The sequence below is a fragment of the Nymphalis io genome, chromosome 23 (genome assembly GCF_905147045.1).
Source record: "Nymphalis io chromosome 23, ilAglIoxx1.1, whole genome shotgun sequence".
In the NCBI taxonomy this organism is placed as follows: Eukaryota; Metazoa; Arthropoda; class Insecta; order Lepidoptera; family Nymphalidae; genus Nymphalis; species Nymphalis io.
In genome coordinates, this window is record NC_065910.1 from 4,054,680 (window position 1) to 4,075,798 (window position 21,119).

Below are 21,119 nucleotides of genomic sequence, written 5' to 3' on the forward strand. Positions count from 1 at the left end.
TAAGCCGTGCACATGAGACAATAGCATGGACTTTACATTGACAAACAGTTTATTAACTGTCATCTAGATATCGTTTTATTTTCCCTCACATAAAGAATCAGGGCATGAATTGAAATATTTTCTTTCCTTTCCTCAAATTACACTCCTATTATATGTAATACTAATTAAGCTTTTCTACTATTTTATGATTTAAATCAAACCATTTATGTCAACAATTCATTTCAATTTTAATAAATTTCATTTAAACAATACAAAGGAGATTTTGTGAGTAAAATTTGATTTTAAATTTTGTAGTTACGACGTCTGTACATTGAACAAACGGCTTTGTTACGATAATGGTTAGTTCGAATTCTCGGTAATTTCAATAAAATATATCGACTTAATCTCTCAGGGCATACCAAATATATACTAGTTTAATACATACTACTTTAATATTACGCATACTACTACTACTAGTTTAATATTACGCAGCTGACCTGTATCAATTTCGTAAAAGCATAATAAGCCTGGTCTTGCATTTGATCTATCCTATCCTACCCTAGTCCTGATTGATAAATTGCTGTCATTATGATAAAAATTAAATGACAGGACTCAAATTTTGATTTTACAAACAACTTATGACCAAATCATTAAATATATATTCATATCTAGACACGTGGTTGCGTGCCAAGCTAAGTTCAAGCTACTCGTGACAGAACTGGCAAGCAACACCGTGTGTAATATTGACATGAACCATTTGGAGCCACTTTGATCCCCTCATAACAGATTTAATTTTTAAAAATTTGTAAACGTGATCTATATGAATCGATTTATCGGATTGTCTTACGACTATAATAAATCGATTCATTCAAATCCTAGGATGACTGCAAATGAACGGATAATTGGTATCTAAAGGAGATTTAACAATCTTTCGAGCTATCTGCTTAGATTAAATTAGAACATAAAAAGATATAAATTAAAATTTAACATTCAGCACATTTGCAAAAACATTAAATAATTGAGTTTTTTGTCAAATTATTGTTTATAAAACGAAATATTTACAGAATAAAATGTTTGTCACCAGAATAGTTTGTGTTTTAAAAAATAAGTTTTATTGTCTAACATTAGAGAACCCTTTGCCATATCTGTGCACAGTTTGTCATTGAAATGGACCGCTTAGACCCAAATTCAGTACAATTCTGATTGCTTCAGTTCATCTTATTTACATATAACTCATAATAAGATACTTTGTATACATGCCTATTAGACCTTTTAGATCAAAATCACAATTCAATTATTGTAAAGAAATAGGACTCCTTCTCGATCTTTGAATTTTCAAAGGAAAACCTCATTCCGATATCGAAAGGCCAAATGAAAGAGTTTTTGTGATTGCTGATTCGTTTCTGTGGATTTCATTTATAAAGCTCGCCATCCATTGGATAAGTGTAACAATATAGCGATATAAATCTATCATGATATTTGTAATACGATAGTTCAAAATGTAATTCAAGAGAAAATATGTGGTTCGAAATGTAATGTTCTACTAAAATTTCGGAGCATGCTACATTTTTAACATAAAACGAGCGTCTTGTGTGTTGTTAGAATTTTATAAAGTAGTGGAGATACGATACTTCAACTCGTGCTATGGCTAGTTGAAATTCGGTATTTTGTACAATATATATATATATATATATATATATATATATATATATATATATATATATATATATATATATATATATATATATATATGGATGGATGTATATCCGTTTGATAAACGGAGCACATATATTTGTTTTTGCAGGGAGAAAATTTTATTATTACCCACTCGCAAAATTAGATCATGCATTTTATTTATGAAAAAGTAAATAAAAAAGTCAAGACTTAATAATTACTAAGACTTAATATTATATCACTTTATAATATTAAATGACCAGTTCTTGTATAAACATATATAGTAGTAACAGCCTGTGAATGTCCCACTACTGGGCTAAAGCCTCCTCTCCCTTTTTAAGGAGAAGGTTTGGAACTTATTCCACCACGCTGCTCCAATGCAGGTTGGTGGAATAAACATGTAGGAGAATTTCATTGAAATTAGACACATGGAGATTTCCTCACGATGTTTTCCTTCGCCGTCAAGCACGAGATGAATTCTAATCACAATGTGCTCAATCACATGAAAATTCAGTGGTGCTTGCCCGGGTTTGAATCCACGATCATCGGTTAAGATTCACGCGTTCTTACTACGGGGCCATCTCGGCTTGTAAACATATATATAATATATAATTCTTAATTAACGTATATCTCGTGTTCTCTGAAACGGATCTAAAGATTTGGCTCAAATTAAGTATTTAGATAAGGTTTTGCTTTTTTGAGTTTATTTCTATAGATGAAATTCCTGAAAAAAACTTAATTTTTCACTCGGTCATCGGGTACTGTTTCATACAGTCTCTTTTACGAGCTTGGGTAATCCTTAACCGAACAACTAGGAGCTTGAGTTTTATTGTCATTAAGTAAATGGACGTAAAACGGATAAGTACACAGAATTTTTATGTGCTTAATTTGTTTTTATATTGCGATTGATGATATTAGGAACAATTACTTTTATATACAATTAATTCTACTGTAAGCCTCTGTTACTTTTATGTTACGTGCAATATATTTTTTTTAAATAGATGCAATAACTTTTCAAAAATTATTCAATAATCAACATGTGTTAAAGCATTAAATCGTAACAGTTCAGATGGATAATCACCCTTGGTGAGGCCTCATTCGCTTACTCGACATTTGACTGGTAGAAAAGTGATTGTCTTTTCGATTATACCTGCAAAGCTATGTTCGATTATGTGTACATTTTCCTTTCATACTATATATACTAGAATTAAGCCCGCAACGTTTGTTATACATAGCTTAGTAAAACATCAATAATACCTACAAATCATGTAATATTATAATTGAACGTCAATAATCAAAGTTACTTAATGGATGAATTATCACTCTTAATATTATGGTGGTAGGGTATCGTGTAAGCCTATCTAGATAGGTACCACCCACTTTTAGATATACTACCGCCAAGTACTGTCGTTTTTTTTTTTAAAGAATAGGAAGGCGGACGAGCATATGGGCCATCTGATAGTAAGTGGTCACCAACGCCCTTAGACATTGATATTGTAAGAAACGTCAACCATCGCTTATATAGCCAATGCGCCACCAACCCTGGTAACTAAGATTTTATGTCCCTTGTGCCTGTAATTACACTGGATCACTCACCCTTCAAACCGGAACACAACAATATCAAGTACTGCTGTTTTGCGGTAGAATATCTGATGAGTGGGTGGTATCTACCCAGACGAGCTTGCACAAAGCTCTACCACCTGTGTTGTGTTCCAGTTTAAAGGGTAAGTGTAACATCAGACACAGGGTACATAACATGTTAGTTCCTAAGTTTAGTGGCGCATTGGCAATGTAAGAAATGGTTAATATATCTTACAGCGCCAATGTCTTTGGGATAGCACTTACCATAAGGTGGCCCATTTGCCAGTCTACTTATTTATTTAATTAAACAAAAGGACTTCTACTAATGCTAAGATGACAAGTTTTTTTATTTCTAAAACTTCAAATCTGCTTATCATATTATATATATATATATATATATATATATATATATATATATATATTATTAGATTGCTGGCAGCGCAATTCTGATTATATGAGATAAAAAATGAGAAAATCTTCGGTCATGAGTTAACAGGCAAAAAGACGAGGTGCTTTATGTTTACGAATTTATATGTAATATACGTATACTGTAGCATAAACATATACATATATAGTGTATATTATGGACAATTAAATATTAATTGACAAGTTCTTCTTTTTTTTTAAATAAGGTCCATTAGATAAATATTATATTAAAATGACTATCGCGGCTAGCAATTCCTCCGCTCGCAATCGAGGCTAATGTACAACCACTTTACAGTTCGCTCACGTTTTCCTTTCCTTATTCCTGTGTCCATCCTGAAACTACTAATGACTATAATGTGAAAGTTTCATACCAAACAGAGTAGTATTTCTTGCGATATTATAGTAAAAAAACTAAAAACTTTTACACTCTAAATGTTTTTTTTTATTTTAAATTAAGCTTATTTCATTAATCGAGATGAAATCATAAATACATAATAAGTCATACGTATGTAATTCAGAATGCATGATAAAATATTTAAACCGCGTTCACACGATTTTTTTTATTCGATCTACTACTTAATAGATTCTTAGTCTTTTTTTTGTCTTCCTATGTATTTTCACAAATGACAGCTTTAAAACTTTACATATCGAGTTAAATCAAGGCGGGAAGATAATCGTGATACAAGCTTATAATAATAATTCAGAAATATTAAAATGACGATACGAATCGACTAGCATTAATCCCAAAACGTGAACACTAAGCAAGCGTTTGCATAAACAATATCTCCATCGGAATGGCATAATTATGTGATCATGTTTGCTAATAATCAAAATTCAAGGGGGAAAATCGGAGGCGATAAGCGAAAATCAACACACACGCTAATTATTAAGTTGCTTTTGCACGTAACGTAACTTCGTTAGAATATCTATACTAATAAGACAAATACATTCATATATCAACCAATAAACTAAATGAAACTAAACTTACTGGTGGTAGAGCTTTGCGCAAGCTCGTCTTGGTAGGTACCACTTACTCATCTCGTAAAACAGCAGTACTTGGTATTGTTGTGTTCCGGTTTGAAGGGTGAGTGAGTCAGTGTAATTACAGGCACAAGGGACATAACATATTAGTTCCCAAGGTTGGTCGCGAATTGCCGATGTAAGCGATGGTTAACATTTCTTTTAATGCCAATGTCTATGCGCGTTGGTGACCACTTACCATCAGGTGGATATGGGCTGTCTATTGCCTCATCCGCCGACCTACGCAATAAAAAAAAAACTCTTTTTTGAAAATAACTAATATTGCAACACTAAAACTTACTTACACATTAATACTAGTCTTTTATAATTTAGTCTATAATTAAGATCAAATTAAGACAAATTTAATGCTAAAGAGCTTACTAATTATTTAAAAATAGAACACTTCTGAATATATTTATCCTGTAAAAAGATAAAAATGTTTAATTACGCCCGCTTCTGTTTTTAACTACGTCATGTTTAATTACAAGACAAGGGACACTTGGGATTGTTATTTATTTTCATAAAAATTTGCAAACCTAACTGTCATTTGCTATTTTTAAAAAGAAGAACAACACCAACATAATTTTATATAAACGTACTAAGTCTACCCTATATATAAAGAGGATCAAGAAAACAATATTTCTACTAAACAATTTAAATTTAAAATTGTTTATTCAATATAGAAGCAGTATTTTTTTATTAATAAATAGGTGGATGGGCAAATTGGCCACCTGACGATAAGTGGTCACCCCCGCCCATAGACATTGGTATTGTTACATTTCGGTTTGAGAGGCTATAGTTTGCCCGCCCGTCTACCTATTTTATAAAAAAAATTAATAATTAAGATCTTTTTTCATTACATGTCGGGGATTCCTCGATAAATAATGCAACTGAAAATAGAATAGTCAATAATAGTAATAATATGAGGCAGTAATTAACATGATGTGTTCCTCAATAAATATTATAAATAACACAAACTAAACTTGAATACTAATTCACACAACTAACTGAAATGTGCTTGCTTGTACTTGAAAGCTTATTATATATATATTTATATAATTTCCAGCCTGGAAGGCTCAAGACATTGTTACCTGAAATCTAACAAAATCGTCGAGTTCACAAAACTTCTAACTTCCAACTCAAGGGGATCTTTATTGGTACATTTTCGAATCATTACGAATAAATGGTTAATGTAACTCAATTATAACGCGGCTTTATTAATGACATAAGCAGTGACACAATCTGCTTACAACTTCTGATCGAGTTCAGATTAATGATTTCCGAACAATAAACTTTTTTTTAAAGAACATAACATTTTAATGTTTCGTTATAATTTTTTTTTTTGTGATTTCCCATTAGCTTGAATACGTGAAGCTTAAAACGAAGATCGTGGGTTCAAACCAAGCAAGGGGTGGAAGAAATCATCATCGGAAAACCTGCATGTATGGGATGAATTTTGACGTACACGTCCAAGCTACAAATGTTTTCCTCTATAGGAAGGGGAGCTTTAGCCCATGCAACGGGAAATTCAAAAGTTTATACTTTTTATATATATGAAGCCAGCTGGTGGTAAATGATAGTCACCAGCCATTTCCATTAGCATTCCTTCCACCGTCTATGAGTCAGCATTAGGACATAGAATGTTATGCCCTTCGTGTTTGTAATTACAACAGCTTACTCATCTTGCAACCGGAACACATAATATATTGTTAATGTTAAACGGTAGGACAATGATAAGTGGCGCCCCAATCCAGGGCATCGTGACGTAACTAAGTCATTCTACTTGTGACAAAACCTATTATGTTTTTTACTTCACTTTTAATTATAGACATAAAGTAACCATATTATAAAGTAATTATGTTCTTTGACAATAGGATGCTAGCAAGCAAAAACAAAATAATTCTTATATAATATTCAACAAAGAACGTTTCTGTTTACTTAATATATAATTATTAAGGTAGTGTATTTAGTAAGGGTATATATTATTATAAAAAAGTACATTCAAGGAATAACATACCGTTAACACATATGATCGCCTTATAATATCTTGTTACAATAGAATAATTTACACCCATTATGCCAACTAATGTTATAAGGTAGTTTCCGCTCGTACTATCATCTTAAGGGGGGGGGGGTGTTCGAGGGTCGTTTTCTGAACCACTGACAACACGTACGCAAAATTTCATGATGATCGGATGAGCAGTTAAGATGTGAAAGCGTAACAAACGTTTTGGTTTAACGACGCAGAAAAAAATTTGGATATATACTTATAAAAGTATATATCCAAATTATTTTCTGCATCATTAATAACGTGTAACACCTACACTATCCCCGAATGGATTTGTTGCTGTTTTCGACAGCGTTGCCGGGCGGGGGGTGAGTCTTTAAGATACTCAGTCGGAGGTTAGAGCTAACTTAAGGGCTCAGAATACACGTGTCCTCGGCTTAGGAGACCGTCGACATCGGGTAGGAGCAGTCGAAGCTGCTAAGCGAAACTAGCTATTAATAATAATCATAATTATCATACTGGTTTTTTATTATTTTCTAGGCTATCTATTTTCAATTATAAACTAGATTGAACTACGGTCCCATCCGCGTTTGGTTTGCATGCCGCTATGCTATTCTATAAGAACTCACTTCACATCTCACTCATGAAATGTGAAAACCGATGTAAGTCGATACGTGAGGTACGCTATTTTGATGTATATAATCATTATAGTCAAAGTCACTTATCCATTTCTGATATTTCACAATCGTGTACTGCGTTTAGTTTTGACTTTGTTCTTATAGAACTCTTCTATTAAAATGTTTGTGTTTTACTTTAATTTATTGATTAGAAATAACTAACCTATGTTGTAATAGATAAAATAATTTGCAACTTAGCAGAAACTAAACCTATCGCTCGGGTATCGCACGCAAAATGTTAATTAAACAATGTGTAAAATTTCCCGCTGCTTTCACGTGCAGTAATGTTTAGTACAAGTAAAAATTTTAATCAAAAATATATAAAACTTAGTTTATTATCAAGAGTTCATTTCTTACTTAATCTGAACAATCGACTATTTTATTAAATTATTTATATATAATTATATTTTTATATAATTATAATTTGAATTCAAAATATTTTAAAGTTAGTTTATTATCAAGATTTCATTTCTTACTCAATCTGAACAATCGACTTAATCATTTCAACTTGGTCTTATAAACGCTTTTCTTTTTTATTAAATTATTTATATATAATTATATTTTTATATAATTATAATTTGAATCCAAAATATATTAAAGTTAGTTTATAATCAAGAGTTCCTTTCTTACTTAATCTGAACAATCGACTTAAACATTTCAACTTGGTCTTATTAACGCTTTTCTATTTTATTAAATTTATTTTATACAAAAAAATATAAAGACATACAAAAATGGTTAGATAAGATATTTTTGCAAGTAACCAACCGTCATTTTATATCCCTCAGAATGATACTAATATCTTCTAAGCCAACAGTAACACCGGTTATTTTTGCCGCTTAAGCGACTTTGTGTCGGCCCGACTGGATGGGTCACACTCACACTGACATTTGTTATTATACTGTCAAAGATCATAGATAATTTTTTTTTAATATACTTTTTTCGAGTAGGTGTTTTACAAGCACACAAACAAACAAACTCACTTTTGCTTTTATAATATGAGTAAGGATATCAAGTTAACAACGATTCGAAATGTAGATTCTATCGAGAAGAACCGGAAATTAAGTTTTCTTTTTTTTTTATAGAATAGGAAGGCGGACGAGCATATGGGCTACCTGATGGTAAGTGGTCACAACGCCCATAGACATTTTCATGTAAGAAATGTTAACCATCGCTTACATCACCAATGCGCCACCAACCTTGGGAACTAAGATGTTATGTCCCTTGTGCCTGTAATTACACTGGCTCACTCACCCTTCAAACCGAAACACAACAATACCAAGAACTGCTGTTTTGCAGTAGAATATCTGATGAGTTGGATGTTACAATGTTATATTTTTAGTGTCAAATAATATATTGTATTCGCCGGGTAGCTTACCATCAAATGGTATTCACTCACGATTCAACATTTCAGGATTGAGATACGAAGTGAACTTTTTCAGAATATCAGACTATAAATGTCTTTATGAAATGTAAATCAAATTACCATGTAACTAGATGGGAGCTCGCTTTAAAACAACATTTCAAAATCAGGAACGCGGCGTTTAGTTGGACAGCTCTAACTCCAACCAATTTACATATTCAAATGCAGGATCAAAGACCGAGTATCCGATGCAGATGTTCGCTGGAAGCTTCCATATAAAAATTACGTAATAATGATTTTTGAATTTAGAACTTAAATTCGGAAGCATTATGGATAATAAATTGATTTCAACATTATAGACAATAAGGAATTGTACATAATTTAACTTTATTCAATCGCAACGAATCTTTATAGTAAGACATTTTTTTTTCAGTTGACAGTCAGCTTATGGCTTATCAGGCTAAAAAATAAATGCTATTATGTTAAAATGGCGCGTAAAGGCAGCAAAATTTCACCTTCCACACGCGCAACCCTCACACGCCCCTCTCAGTACGCGATCTCATTTCTATGCTTTTCCTGTCTACAATAACCGGACATATTGTATTTTTTTCATGTTGCACATGTTTTACAAATAATTATGAAGAATATGGAATATTATTAAATATGAGTATTATTTTTTTAATTATAATATGGCAATTAATACCAAGCGTTTTCATGTTTTTTTCCGTACGTCCACTCGTCTCAAAAGCGCCTCACCGACCGACACTTGACTTGAAATTCGAAGTATGGGAGTTACACACTCCAGCAGATAATTAGGGTTTGTTTCATATGTATTGACTTATAATGATACCATCCACTTTTAACCTATTCTACCACTTATTAGCGAAACTGACCCTCTTTGTGTTCCGACTTGAAGGGAGAATGAGCCATAGACATAACATCTTAGTCCCAAAGGTTAATGGCCATTGGCTATGTAAAGAATGGTTAATATTTATAGAGTAGCAGGCGCTTTAAATTTAACATATATAAATATATAAAAAAATTATTTACAAAAATCTTGGTAATAAAAAAACTAAATATAATAAAAAACATTAACCACATTAGCGGTTCATAAAATTGCCTATAACAATACTCGCAAAAATAAAGCTAACATTTACAATCTTTAGCATAGTGCGCTCACGAAATCTTGATATCTGCCGTTCCGAGAATACAACCATCTCATAATTTCCATAATTAAAGTCCGCATTGTGAGTACACGCGAAACTCCCAAACCGTAACAAGCACACTGCTGCAATTTGTAATTTTATGAAAATTGTTTCACTAAATTCCGTACCCCGTGAGGCAGATTATCCACTAAAAGTTGCATATTAATAACATTTTATTAATATCAAATAAATTGAAATGAGAATTTTAGATGTAGGCTAATAATTCTTGCTTTTTATTCTTTATTTGAAAATATTCGGACATGATCGAAAAATGAACATGCAACGGGTCTAAGATCCATTTCCATATACCACACAAAACAACCGACATATATATACATATTATATACACATTTGTTTCTTAAGACTATAAATTTTAAATATAAATATATATATATATGTGATAGATATCTGAATTTACAAGCAATCAATTAAGATGTTAATTATTATCTTTATATTGACATTATGACATTATAATCTTATAGGTTAGGTTAGTTTAGTGTTTTTATAATTTAACTTAAATTGTCTCTTTATATTAAAACACTAGGCACCGTTTATAATTTTTAGATTAGAGGTCTCAAAATAACATACATATATTACACATTTTGACGAGCCGGTTGGCGTGGTTGGTAGAACACTTGCCTTTCACGCCGAAGGTTGTGGGTTCGATTCTCACCCAGGACAGACATTTGTGTACATGAACATGTATGTTTGTCCTGAGTCTGGGTGTAATTATCTATATAAGTATGTATTTACAAAAAAAAGTAGTATATGTAGTATATCAGTTGTCTGGTTTCCTTGTGTACATGAACTTGTATGTTTGTCCTGAGTCTGGGTGCAATTATCTATATAAGTATGTATTTACAAAAAAAAAAGTACTATATGTATGTAGTATATCAGTTGTCTGGTTTCTATAGCACAAGCTTTGTACAAGCTTAATTTGGGATCAGATGGCCGTGAAAAATGTCCCAGGATATTATTCTTATTATCAATTATTATTCTATTCATACCTTTTCACATAATTCTTTTTATATAATAAGAATTAAATCTGTTCTCTATAGCTTTAATAATGTGGACGGTCGGTTTTAATACAAATGCATCCGCGTTGACTACGGTCAGTTCTCATCGCTTTTTTTTAAAATGATTACTGAAAAATCTTTGTACATTGATATTTATTTCAAATAATAAATTCCCAATCAAATGTTATATAAAACCTTCTTAAATTTATCTTATATTATTATTAGCTTTAATTACTTGTATGTTAAATTGTTATAACGTTTGGAAAGATTGCAAATAACACAATGTAGCAAGAGGTGAAAGGTCAACGGAGATCAAATCGACTGATAATAATCTTAGTTTTATCCAATGAGCTGCCGCAGTTATTCTTAACGGAAACTAGTACAGGAAACATAGATGTGTACAAGTGTGGGGCGAACCACACCCTTACTCTCATAGCGCGGGAACGGAAATCCGATAAACAGCTTCTCATGCTGTCCAAAGAGGGAGTGTCAACAATATAAGCGAAATAAACATGTTTAATATTAAGCTCCAATTTAAATATACATATTTGCAAAATAATTACCAATTTCACATTTTAATATTCATAATGTACAAAATCCTTGACGAAATTTAATATTATTCTTGCCGTTTTATTCTTAAAAATACAAAATAAATCGTACGATATTCTCAAACACAACACAACGTTAAATTTTTGCAGTTGTAAATATATGATATGAATTTCATACGTTGCAACGCGAACATGCCGTAGTGATGTTTACTATATGTGGAAAATAAATCCACTTTGCATTTTATAACGAAACAACGGTGGATTCAATTAATTCTGTGCGGTTTTTTTACATCGTTGTCATATTCGGTGTTTTCCGAAGTAAATTGAAATTATTCAAGACCGAGCCGGAATGGAAGGAAAACATTGTGCTACCATTTCCCTAGCATTTCAGCGAACTCGTTGAATCATAATTCTTTATGATTTCGTATATAATGTTTTGAAATTTCTATGAAAATAATCTCTTTTTTCTTATAATAAATAATAAAGAGATTTTTGAAAGTATATATATATATATAAATATATACTTGGTGGAAGGGCTGTGTGCAAGTCTGCCTGGGTATCACCTACTCATCATATTAGTCAGTATTGTTGTGTTCCGGTTGAAAGGATGAGTGAGCCAGTGAAACTTAGGCATAAAAGAAATAATATATCAGTTCCCAAAATGTAAGGAATAGGTCTATGGGCGTTGATCAGCATTTAAAATCAAGTGGTCCATTTGCCCGTCCACCTCCGTATGTTATAAAAAAAATAATTGTAAACGTCAACCAATCGGGCATACGTAAGCTATGAAATATACAAACGCAGGTAAAATTACGCGGCTCAACCAGTAATATACAAATAGTAATGTGTGATACTCTATCTTAGCCCCTACTATGACTCGACTCAAACAAATCTTATATCCAAATATTTATTTTCAAATATTCATATCTTGTAGTTACTATGTAATTAAACTATTTTCGTAGTCCTCTGCCAAATTTAAAGTAATTATTTTTCGGTAGATAAATTCAGTTACAACAGACGGTCGCCAGCTGAGTCGCTAAATAACATTTTCTCTTTTTGGTGCAGAAATTACAACGAGAAAATATAACTAAAATGAAGCTATAACGAAAATAGAACAAACGGAGCCAGATTTTGTATTCAAGGGGAAATGAAAACAACGAACCGCTTACTTAAGGTTTATCCAGAATTTGTGATAACAAAATTAAATTTGGAGTCGCTTTTAAAAATTGGCCATCCTTTAATTTCACAGGAAATCATATTTTCCTAGGTTATTTAAGTGTATTATTTCGTTTTAAAGTGTCTTTTTCTTTATTTCTTTGTAAATTTGAGTCAACTCTGTGACAAATTCGTTTCCTTTGTATTATTTTGTTTTGCAAATTTCAATGAGGTTTGTAGACAAATGAGTTATGATTTAATTTATTGCGTGCTGTATTAACAAGAAAAATCATTAACTTAAATATTATATGTTCCGTGAAGAGCTGTTAAATATTCATTACAACATTTATAATTCCATGATTTTAATTTTTTTATTTTTTGGAACGTTGTATCGCAAATTTTCGTATTATCTTTTCCTATTTTTTATGGTAAGAAGATTATTAAGCTAGTTTGATTGTTTTTTAAATATTTAGCAGTAGACACTTTTTCACGTATCATTCATAATTATGTGTTAATCATCGGAGCTAAAATATTACATCTCCAAGTGGCTATAAATGCCTTACTCTTTATCAAGCCGAAATATGTATGTTCCGGTTTGAAGGGTGATTGAGTGTACACAGGTACGAGAGACAATACATCTTAGTTCTCAAGTTTAACGGCAGATTGGCCATGTAAGGTATGATTAATATTTCTTGCAAAGCCTATATCTATGGGCGATGGTGACCACTTACCATTGGCCCATAGGCCCGTCCGCCTTCCCCTTGCATAAAAAAACTATGTTTGACTTTTTTTTAACTTCATATATAAGTGTATCAGCAATTTAATTTCTTTAAAGTATATTTGAACAGGTTTGAACTGGACTTACCAGTAATAGCTTCCAGTTCGTAGCCATCTGAAGCGATCACAGTGATGTTATGTCCGTCCACTGACATCTCAATAGGGCAGTTAAGGAACTCAGCGTTGATCACTCGGAAACGGTACTTGTAACCCTGGGAATAAATGCGAATATTCCATAAAACATTACCAAGAACTTAATAGTAGTTCGAAATGTTCAGGAATTTACTGCAGATAGTCTTTTCAGCTTAGCTGCAGTTTTTCAATTACTATTTGCCTAATCTCCGGAAGTGTTTCCTAAACGGTTCGGTTTAGTTCATTTTTGTTCTAATATTTCATTTTACGTCATTACTTGTTTTGCAGTTGTTTGATAATGGTAATCACCTATTATAAATATATTTATTCTAAAACATTTAAAAAGCGACTATAAAAATTGCCTGAATATAAATAAAAAAACGTCAAATAAAAACTTAACAATGTCAAATACTAATTAAATTGAGATGATGCCTTGCAGCTATACGAAACCCAATACAAAATCGATTAATAAGTGAAAATATATATAATAGTAATAAGTCGAGATGGCCCAGTCGTTAGAACGTGTGAATCTTAACCGATGATCGTGGGTTCGAACCCGGGCAAGCACCACTGAATTTTCATGTGCTTAATTTGTGTTTATAATTCATCTCTTGCTTGACGGTGAAGGAAAACATCGTGAGGAAACCTGCATGTGTCAATTTCCACTGAAATTCTACCACAAGTGTATTTCAGTGGTGGAATAAGCTCCAAACCTTCTCCTCAAAAAGGGAGAAGAGGCCTTAGCCCAGCAGTGGGACATTCACAGGCTATTATTGTAAGTGAAAATATATTCGGAGGTATATAAAATATATATACATATAATTAGATTGAGAACCTTCGAATTTTAGGTGGCTTAAAAAGTTAATTTAAAAAAAAAAACGATCGAATGAAAGCTATTTTAAAACAACGTTAAATATTCTATATTACTTAGAAATTTAAATTTATAATTTTCGGTGTATCACAAAATATTTATAGAACTATCTTGTACCTTTAGTTTATTTTAATAAAACTTTGTTTTATGCTGCACTGCAGCTTTAATAACATCAATTTTAAACAATGTGTGGCTTGACAAATTCCCAGCGGTAATTCGGGGCAATTGTTGCTTGTCAAATATACCACGTTATGCAAATTTAGGCATTAGATGAGCATTTGGATACACATAATTGTATAATTTAACACAAAGTTTATACATTTCTATTCGACTAAAAATTAATATTCAGCGATTCTAGATCACAGACACCACATTTACTGGATAAAATAACGGAATCAACTAATTATATTCTGATATTGTTGAATAATTCAAATGTCAATATTTCGTGGTTTAGTTTTTAGATGTATTATAATTTAATACAAAATAAACACACATATAGTGATTATTAGTTGACCCCAACTAAACAAGAAATATTAAACCAATATTCCAATAATGAAATATTAATGGGCTGTTACATTATTAATACGCCTAAGCTGGATATAGCTGGATCAAAATATAATTTAGGGCCGACTATTTTTGCGGCTTTACCCGCGTCGAATTATCCCTGCCACACATCTATAATATAATTATGTTATATGTATTTTAATATCCATCTCCAATTTTCTCATTCGACTGGTTAAAAGCCTCCTCTCTTCTATAAGACTTGGAACTTCATACACTACGCTGCTAAAATACTAGTTGATTGATACACATGGCAAAATTTCATTCGACTCATTAACTCTGAATATATCAAAACTCAATGACTCTTCAGTGGTCCAAGTGTGAACCAATAATTTTTGGTTAATATTCATGGAAAGCCATCTCGGTTCGGGACTTTAGTGTATTTTTGGATTTTACTCACACAAAATGCGATCCAGATCAATGAAGAAAGCTACATTTTTTAAAAGCTTTTTTCTTTTTTTCTACAATAATAATTTTAAAAAGGCAAGTGTTGTCGAAAAAAAATTCTCGCAAATTAATCCTTAATGAAAGGTCGTATTTAAGAATAAATTATCTAATTTACGAAAAACCAATGAACTGAAAAAAAATATATTTATAAGTATAATCTTTACAATTTTGCCTTTTCTATTCCTATTGGTAACGAATAACATAAGACTATTGTTGGTTTTTAAAAAAGGAATAATTTTACATACAATCTTTTTGCACGAAAAGTAATGCTGTAAAAAAACATCATACCTGTTCGACGTTAAACCTTGCAGCTTGCATATACATGGGCTTAATAGTTTCGTTGAAGATCTTGAAGCGACCGACGCCATTGATGAGGAGAGTAGGTGGCTTATTATCACCTTTTGAGTGGTGGTGGTCAGTAAACATCCCCACGGAGAGTTCGTGGATCCAGTCCGTTACAATCATCACATGTTCTGATCTGAAAATATGAATTTGTTGATAAAATAAGAAAAATAAAGGCAGGCAGGTTAATTAGGTTTTTAATGCCATCGAAGAACATATAATAAAGCAGCAGAAACTGTATGTCTTTAAATTGTATAAATTTCTCAAAAAACCTCGTGAGTGATAAAAAAAGAGTACACAACACAACACGTAAATGCGTTTTATTAATATATCTTAATAAAACCGCCTAACACGCGGACGAAGTAGCTCCAGCTAGCATTTTATAATAAATAAGCTAGTGCTGCTTAAAATGACTTTAAAGTCGTAATTGTTATTATCTTAAAGAAAAACATTGGTCTATATAGTAAAATAACGTAATAATCTAAAAATCATTCCATTAATTACCGTATGCGTAATATTTTCAGATTAGCATATTAAGATATTTTTCAAGATTTAACTTTATCGTAATTTAGATAGTGCGTCACCAGATACAGAAAATATTATCAAGCATAGGAGTGATTATAAATAACCGGTCGTTTCCAAATTTGACGTTACCCGAATACAATATTTTATTCTTAAAATTTTTAATGATTGCTTATGACGTCAACTTTATTGTTCATATTTTGTACCATAAAAGTGGAAGTTTTCGTTTAAAGATAAACAAAAAATTGATTTAGTTTATACTTATTCATAAATTATATTACCGTTTAGACCCGAGCATATGGGTCACCTGATGGTAAGTGGTCACCAACGCCCTTAGACATTGATATTGTTAGAAACGTCAACCATCGCTTATATAGCCAATGCGCCACCAACCCTGGGAACTAAGATGTTATGTCCCTTGTGCCTGTAATTACACTCGCTCACTCTCCCTTCAAACCGGAACACAACAATACCAAGTATTGCTGTTTTGCGGTAGAATATCTGATGGGGTGGTACGTACCCAGACGAGCTTGCACAAAGCTTTACCACTAGTAATATATCGTTTATTTATTAAAATCTTATAAGCAATAATAATCTGATAATTTGAATTAAATTCAAAGAATATCTACTGAGAGAATATTTTATTTTATCGGTTGTACCGTTCGTCCGCGTTTATAAACTTTCCTCGTTCGTTCTTATGGAAAGACCCAAGTGATACATCTGTACAAAAATGGTTAGATTTATACCAAATAAACGAACGCTTGTAACTAATTAACCTTAACCGTAACAGCCTTTGAATGTCCCACCGCTGAGCTAAAAGCCTCCTCTCCTATTTTTGAGGAGAAGGTTTGGAGCTTATTCCACCACGCTGCTCAATGCGGATTGGTGGAATACACATGTGGCAGAATTTCAGTGAAATTAGACACATGCAGGTTTCCTCACGATGTTTCCCTTCACCGTAAAGTACGAGATGAATTATAATCAGAAATTAAGCACATGAAAATTCAGTGGTGCTTGCCCAGGTTTGAACCCACGAGCATCGGTTAAGATCCACGCATTCTTACCACTGGGCCATCTCGGCTATATAATTAATTAAATATTACAATTATTAATCATCGTAAAAGTTTATCTTTTATGGAATATTAAATCATAATCAATTTTTCTGTGATGTCATTCCATAATAACAAATTATGTATTAATATTTTATTAACAATAAAGCATCGACCCAATATCAACGAATATCGATAATTTTAATTAAGTTCGTTCAGAGTTTTGAGGAAATAACAGTTATAGACGAAACCGTTTTTAATGATCATCACCATAAATGAATTAAGCTTAGCAAATAGTTTTTATGTAAATGAGCCAAAATAAATATCAATTCCAAATTTGTTTTATTAGTCATTATTTTAACGGGACATTTCATTTCTGAATCGTATAGTTTTTAGCGCTTCGCGGGGCTACTAATTTGCGAGTTTTAGCTTTGGGCAATATTAAACCAAATTGGAGTATTATATAAGCGTTATTAGGACATTAAGCCTATTGTACTGAAAAATAATCACCACAGCCCTCCACCGGGTGGGACAAGTTTTATTAAGCATTTTGAAAAACAGCTTTTGCTTAAAAACTCATACTAATATAATTCTATTAATAAATAAAAAGATTAATTAGATAAGTTTCAAATTGCTAATTTGATAAATATTCCAGTTAATTTTACTCTGCATTCAAACAAAAATAAATGCTATTAAAACTGAAATGTCATTTTGAAATTTTAAAACCTTGTATACTATCAAATATCATACAAATTTGGTCAGAAGTATATTTATATCTTCAAATTCAAATAATGTTAATAATCGATATTACTATTTAAACTTAATATCATATGGATTCAAAAGCCCATATTGGGAGCTTAAATTCATAAAAAATATAATATTCTACTACACACAAGTAATACAACAACAAACTTTTTAGATAATTATAACATTTATAAGTAAGCCAGAACCGAAATGGTCGTTCATCACTTAAATCATCACCAATCATCATCGCATTACTTTATTACAATAAACACTGGCCTTGCATAAAATAAAAATATTTATATTATAATATAATGATTTGTAATTCTACGTTCAAATATTGTTCTTACCTGTCATAATCATACATATCTCCATACGGATCTTGAGATTTTGGTTTCCTTATGATGAGAGCGCCAGCAGCGCCGTCTGCCCGTTGCATACCAGAGTGCGAGTGCCAGAAATGAGTGCCGGAATGCGTGGCATTAAATTGATACCTATAACAATAAACATTCCATAAATTATTATAGGCTTATAAGGTTTATTGTAACGTCATCACTACTAATTACAACTTAGGTTAAACCATATGTCAGTAACTTTGGTCAAAACAGCGCAAATATTTTAAAGCTGATCAATATAGACTTCGTAATAAGCTATTTCGAGGAATCAATACGGCAAAAAGGCTTAAACTAATTGATCTGTTTCAAAAGGATATATAAATATATTTTCCTGGGCTACAAGATAATTTCAACTAGTGACTTATTTTTTGACACTACAATGTCATTGTGTCTTTCTTGAATGTTACGATAGCAGACGAAAAAACAAACATGAAACTTAATTAGCGAGCACGTTTTGCACGACACCTGTGGAAATATGTTTATTTTTAATGTTTAGGTTGCTGGATGGGCTTTTGATTAGTGGTCTCCCCTCTTACTATAATATGGTCTATAGATTTTGGCACCGCAAGAAATATTAACCGTTACTTACATCGCCAATGCAACCTAACCTTGGGACCTAAGATGTTACGTCTCTTGTGTACACTAGCACCAAAAAAGAAATAAATAGAGCTGTTAAGTGGTCGAAGATGGGTAAGTTGTACAAAGGCCTACCACCAAGTATTATAAACTATTTTAATCCTACTACAATTAGGGCACTTTAGCTTTCAAAGACAATACAATTAACAAAACATATTACATATATGTATGTATAATGGACTCGCCCGTTGTATCCTGCAAGTATATTAATGCAAAGTTTTCTGGAAGCGATCACTACTTGAGTGATAAGACCGCCCCTTGCATGCATCATTTTACACTCCGCAAATATGTTTATAAGCATGACTATTTTTAAGATTTTCTTTTTCTTTTTTACTTGTATTTGTCTTTTTTCCCTTTTGAGTTTGCAATACAGTTGTTTAATAATAATAATAACACAATAATTCAATTAATTTATACCTTTAAAAAAACATTAAGTACCTGAAAGTAGATTCCGGCAGAATTGGGCACTGAGTGACGTACGGAGTACCATCCATATAAGGCGTTCCACGCTGATGTTGTCCGTGCCAATGCACTGTTGTTCCCTCCGTCATTAGATCATTTTCGACATCAACTATTATTCTATCATGTTGGCATACCTTAAAATTATACAAATTATAAATATGTACTTGTAAAATATAGTTATAATCCAAACCAAGTACAAATAATAAGTAACTATATAATAAGTAATGCGTTGTACCCAACTCATATAGATAAAAGGCGTTCAGGTATCTGCTTGAGGCTGATAATAAACCAGACCTGCTTATTTTCTAACTATTAACTTCAGTTTTCCAAATAGTACGACACTTTTAAAAAAAAATGTAAAAACACAAATTTGTCAAACATAAAAATAAAAGATAAATAATAAAATAGATTATATAGTTTAAATCTCAAAACAGTTATAAAGAAGACAAAAAATATAAAGCCTAATATTAAATAAGAGGAATCGTACTAGCGGCTAATAGTAGACCAGCCAAGCCATTTAGTATTTATATGTATTATGATAATTACATTTAAAACATTAAAAAAATATTTCACATGAAAATTATATTATTCTCGAAGTATTTTTTGTCGGTGCTTAACAGGATTTTCCTCGTACAGCATACAGAGTGTCATTGAGAGTGATGATACACACCCTAGTGAGATTGGAGTACCTGTTTAATTATGCAATACTTCAGCTATGTCTACCTGTATTATACAAGGGTTTCGTTCAATAGCTCAAAAGTGGTTTTATGCTGACTTTGCACGATCCGAATAATATAGACATTTCTACAGTTATTAATATTATCTGTCATTTTGAAAAATCATATAACGAAGGTATTAACATATAAATTTCTTCTTCTACATATATTCAAATCTCTGACTCAATCTCCTCACGATATTTCCCTTTACTCTAGTACGAGATAAATCATAACATTTTTTACCACATGAACTCTTACTTTGACAAGCCGGTTGGCGTGGTTGGTAGATACTTGCCTTTCACGCCGAAAGTTGTGGGTTCGATTCCCTCCCAGGACAGATATTTGTGTGCATGAACATGTCTGTTTGAGTCTGGGTTTAATTATCTATATAAGTATGTATTTACAAAAGAAAAGTAGTATATGTAGTATATCAGTTGTTTGGTTTCCACAAGCTTTGTACAAGCATAATTTGGATTAGATGGCCGTGTGTGAAAAATGTCCCAGGATATTAATAATTAATTACTTATAAACCTAGATCATTAAGATCTTTCTATCGATGTTTTCTAATTACTGGACTATCTTGATGATATCATAAGAGCTAAATATCAATATATATACAAAACGCTTTGTAAAACAAAATAACTTAAAAAAGACGACAAATTAAGAATGACTCATTGTACAATTTAAGTTCAACACGTAACTTTTTGTGCTGATTAAGTCGTGTTAAAATATAAGTTTTATTTTCCTCGGCAATTTCAATTTATAAATTGGTTGTAATAAAAAATTTAATAAATAAAATGTTTTATAACATAAACAAAA

At 31.7% G+C, this 21,119-nt stretch overlaps 1 protein-coding gene across 3 annotated transcripts in view; it reads right to left on the reverse strand.

The window, feature by feature from the left end:
• LOC126777624 (uncharacterized) overlaps positions 1 to 21,119 on the reverse strand; it is a 119,639-nt gene that overhangs the window by 21,230 nt on the left and 77,290 nt on the right. For all 3 annotated transcript variants that reach the window (XM_050500718.1, XM_050500717.1, XM_050500716.1), the window contains exons 4-7: positions 19,561 to 19,718; positions 18,442 to 18,585; positions 15,726 to 15,915; positions 13,515 to 13,638 (exon numbers count right to left, since the gene is read on the reverse strand). In XM_050500718.1, the coding sequence (XP_050356675.1) occupies positions 13,515 to 13,638; positions 15,726 to 15,915; positions 18,442 to 18,585; positions 19,561 to 19,718 (616 nt within the window). The remainder of the gene's footprint in view (positions 1 to 13,514; positions 13,639 to 15,725; positions 15,916 to 18,441; positions 18,586 to 19,560; positions 19,719 to 21,119) is intronic.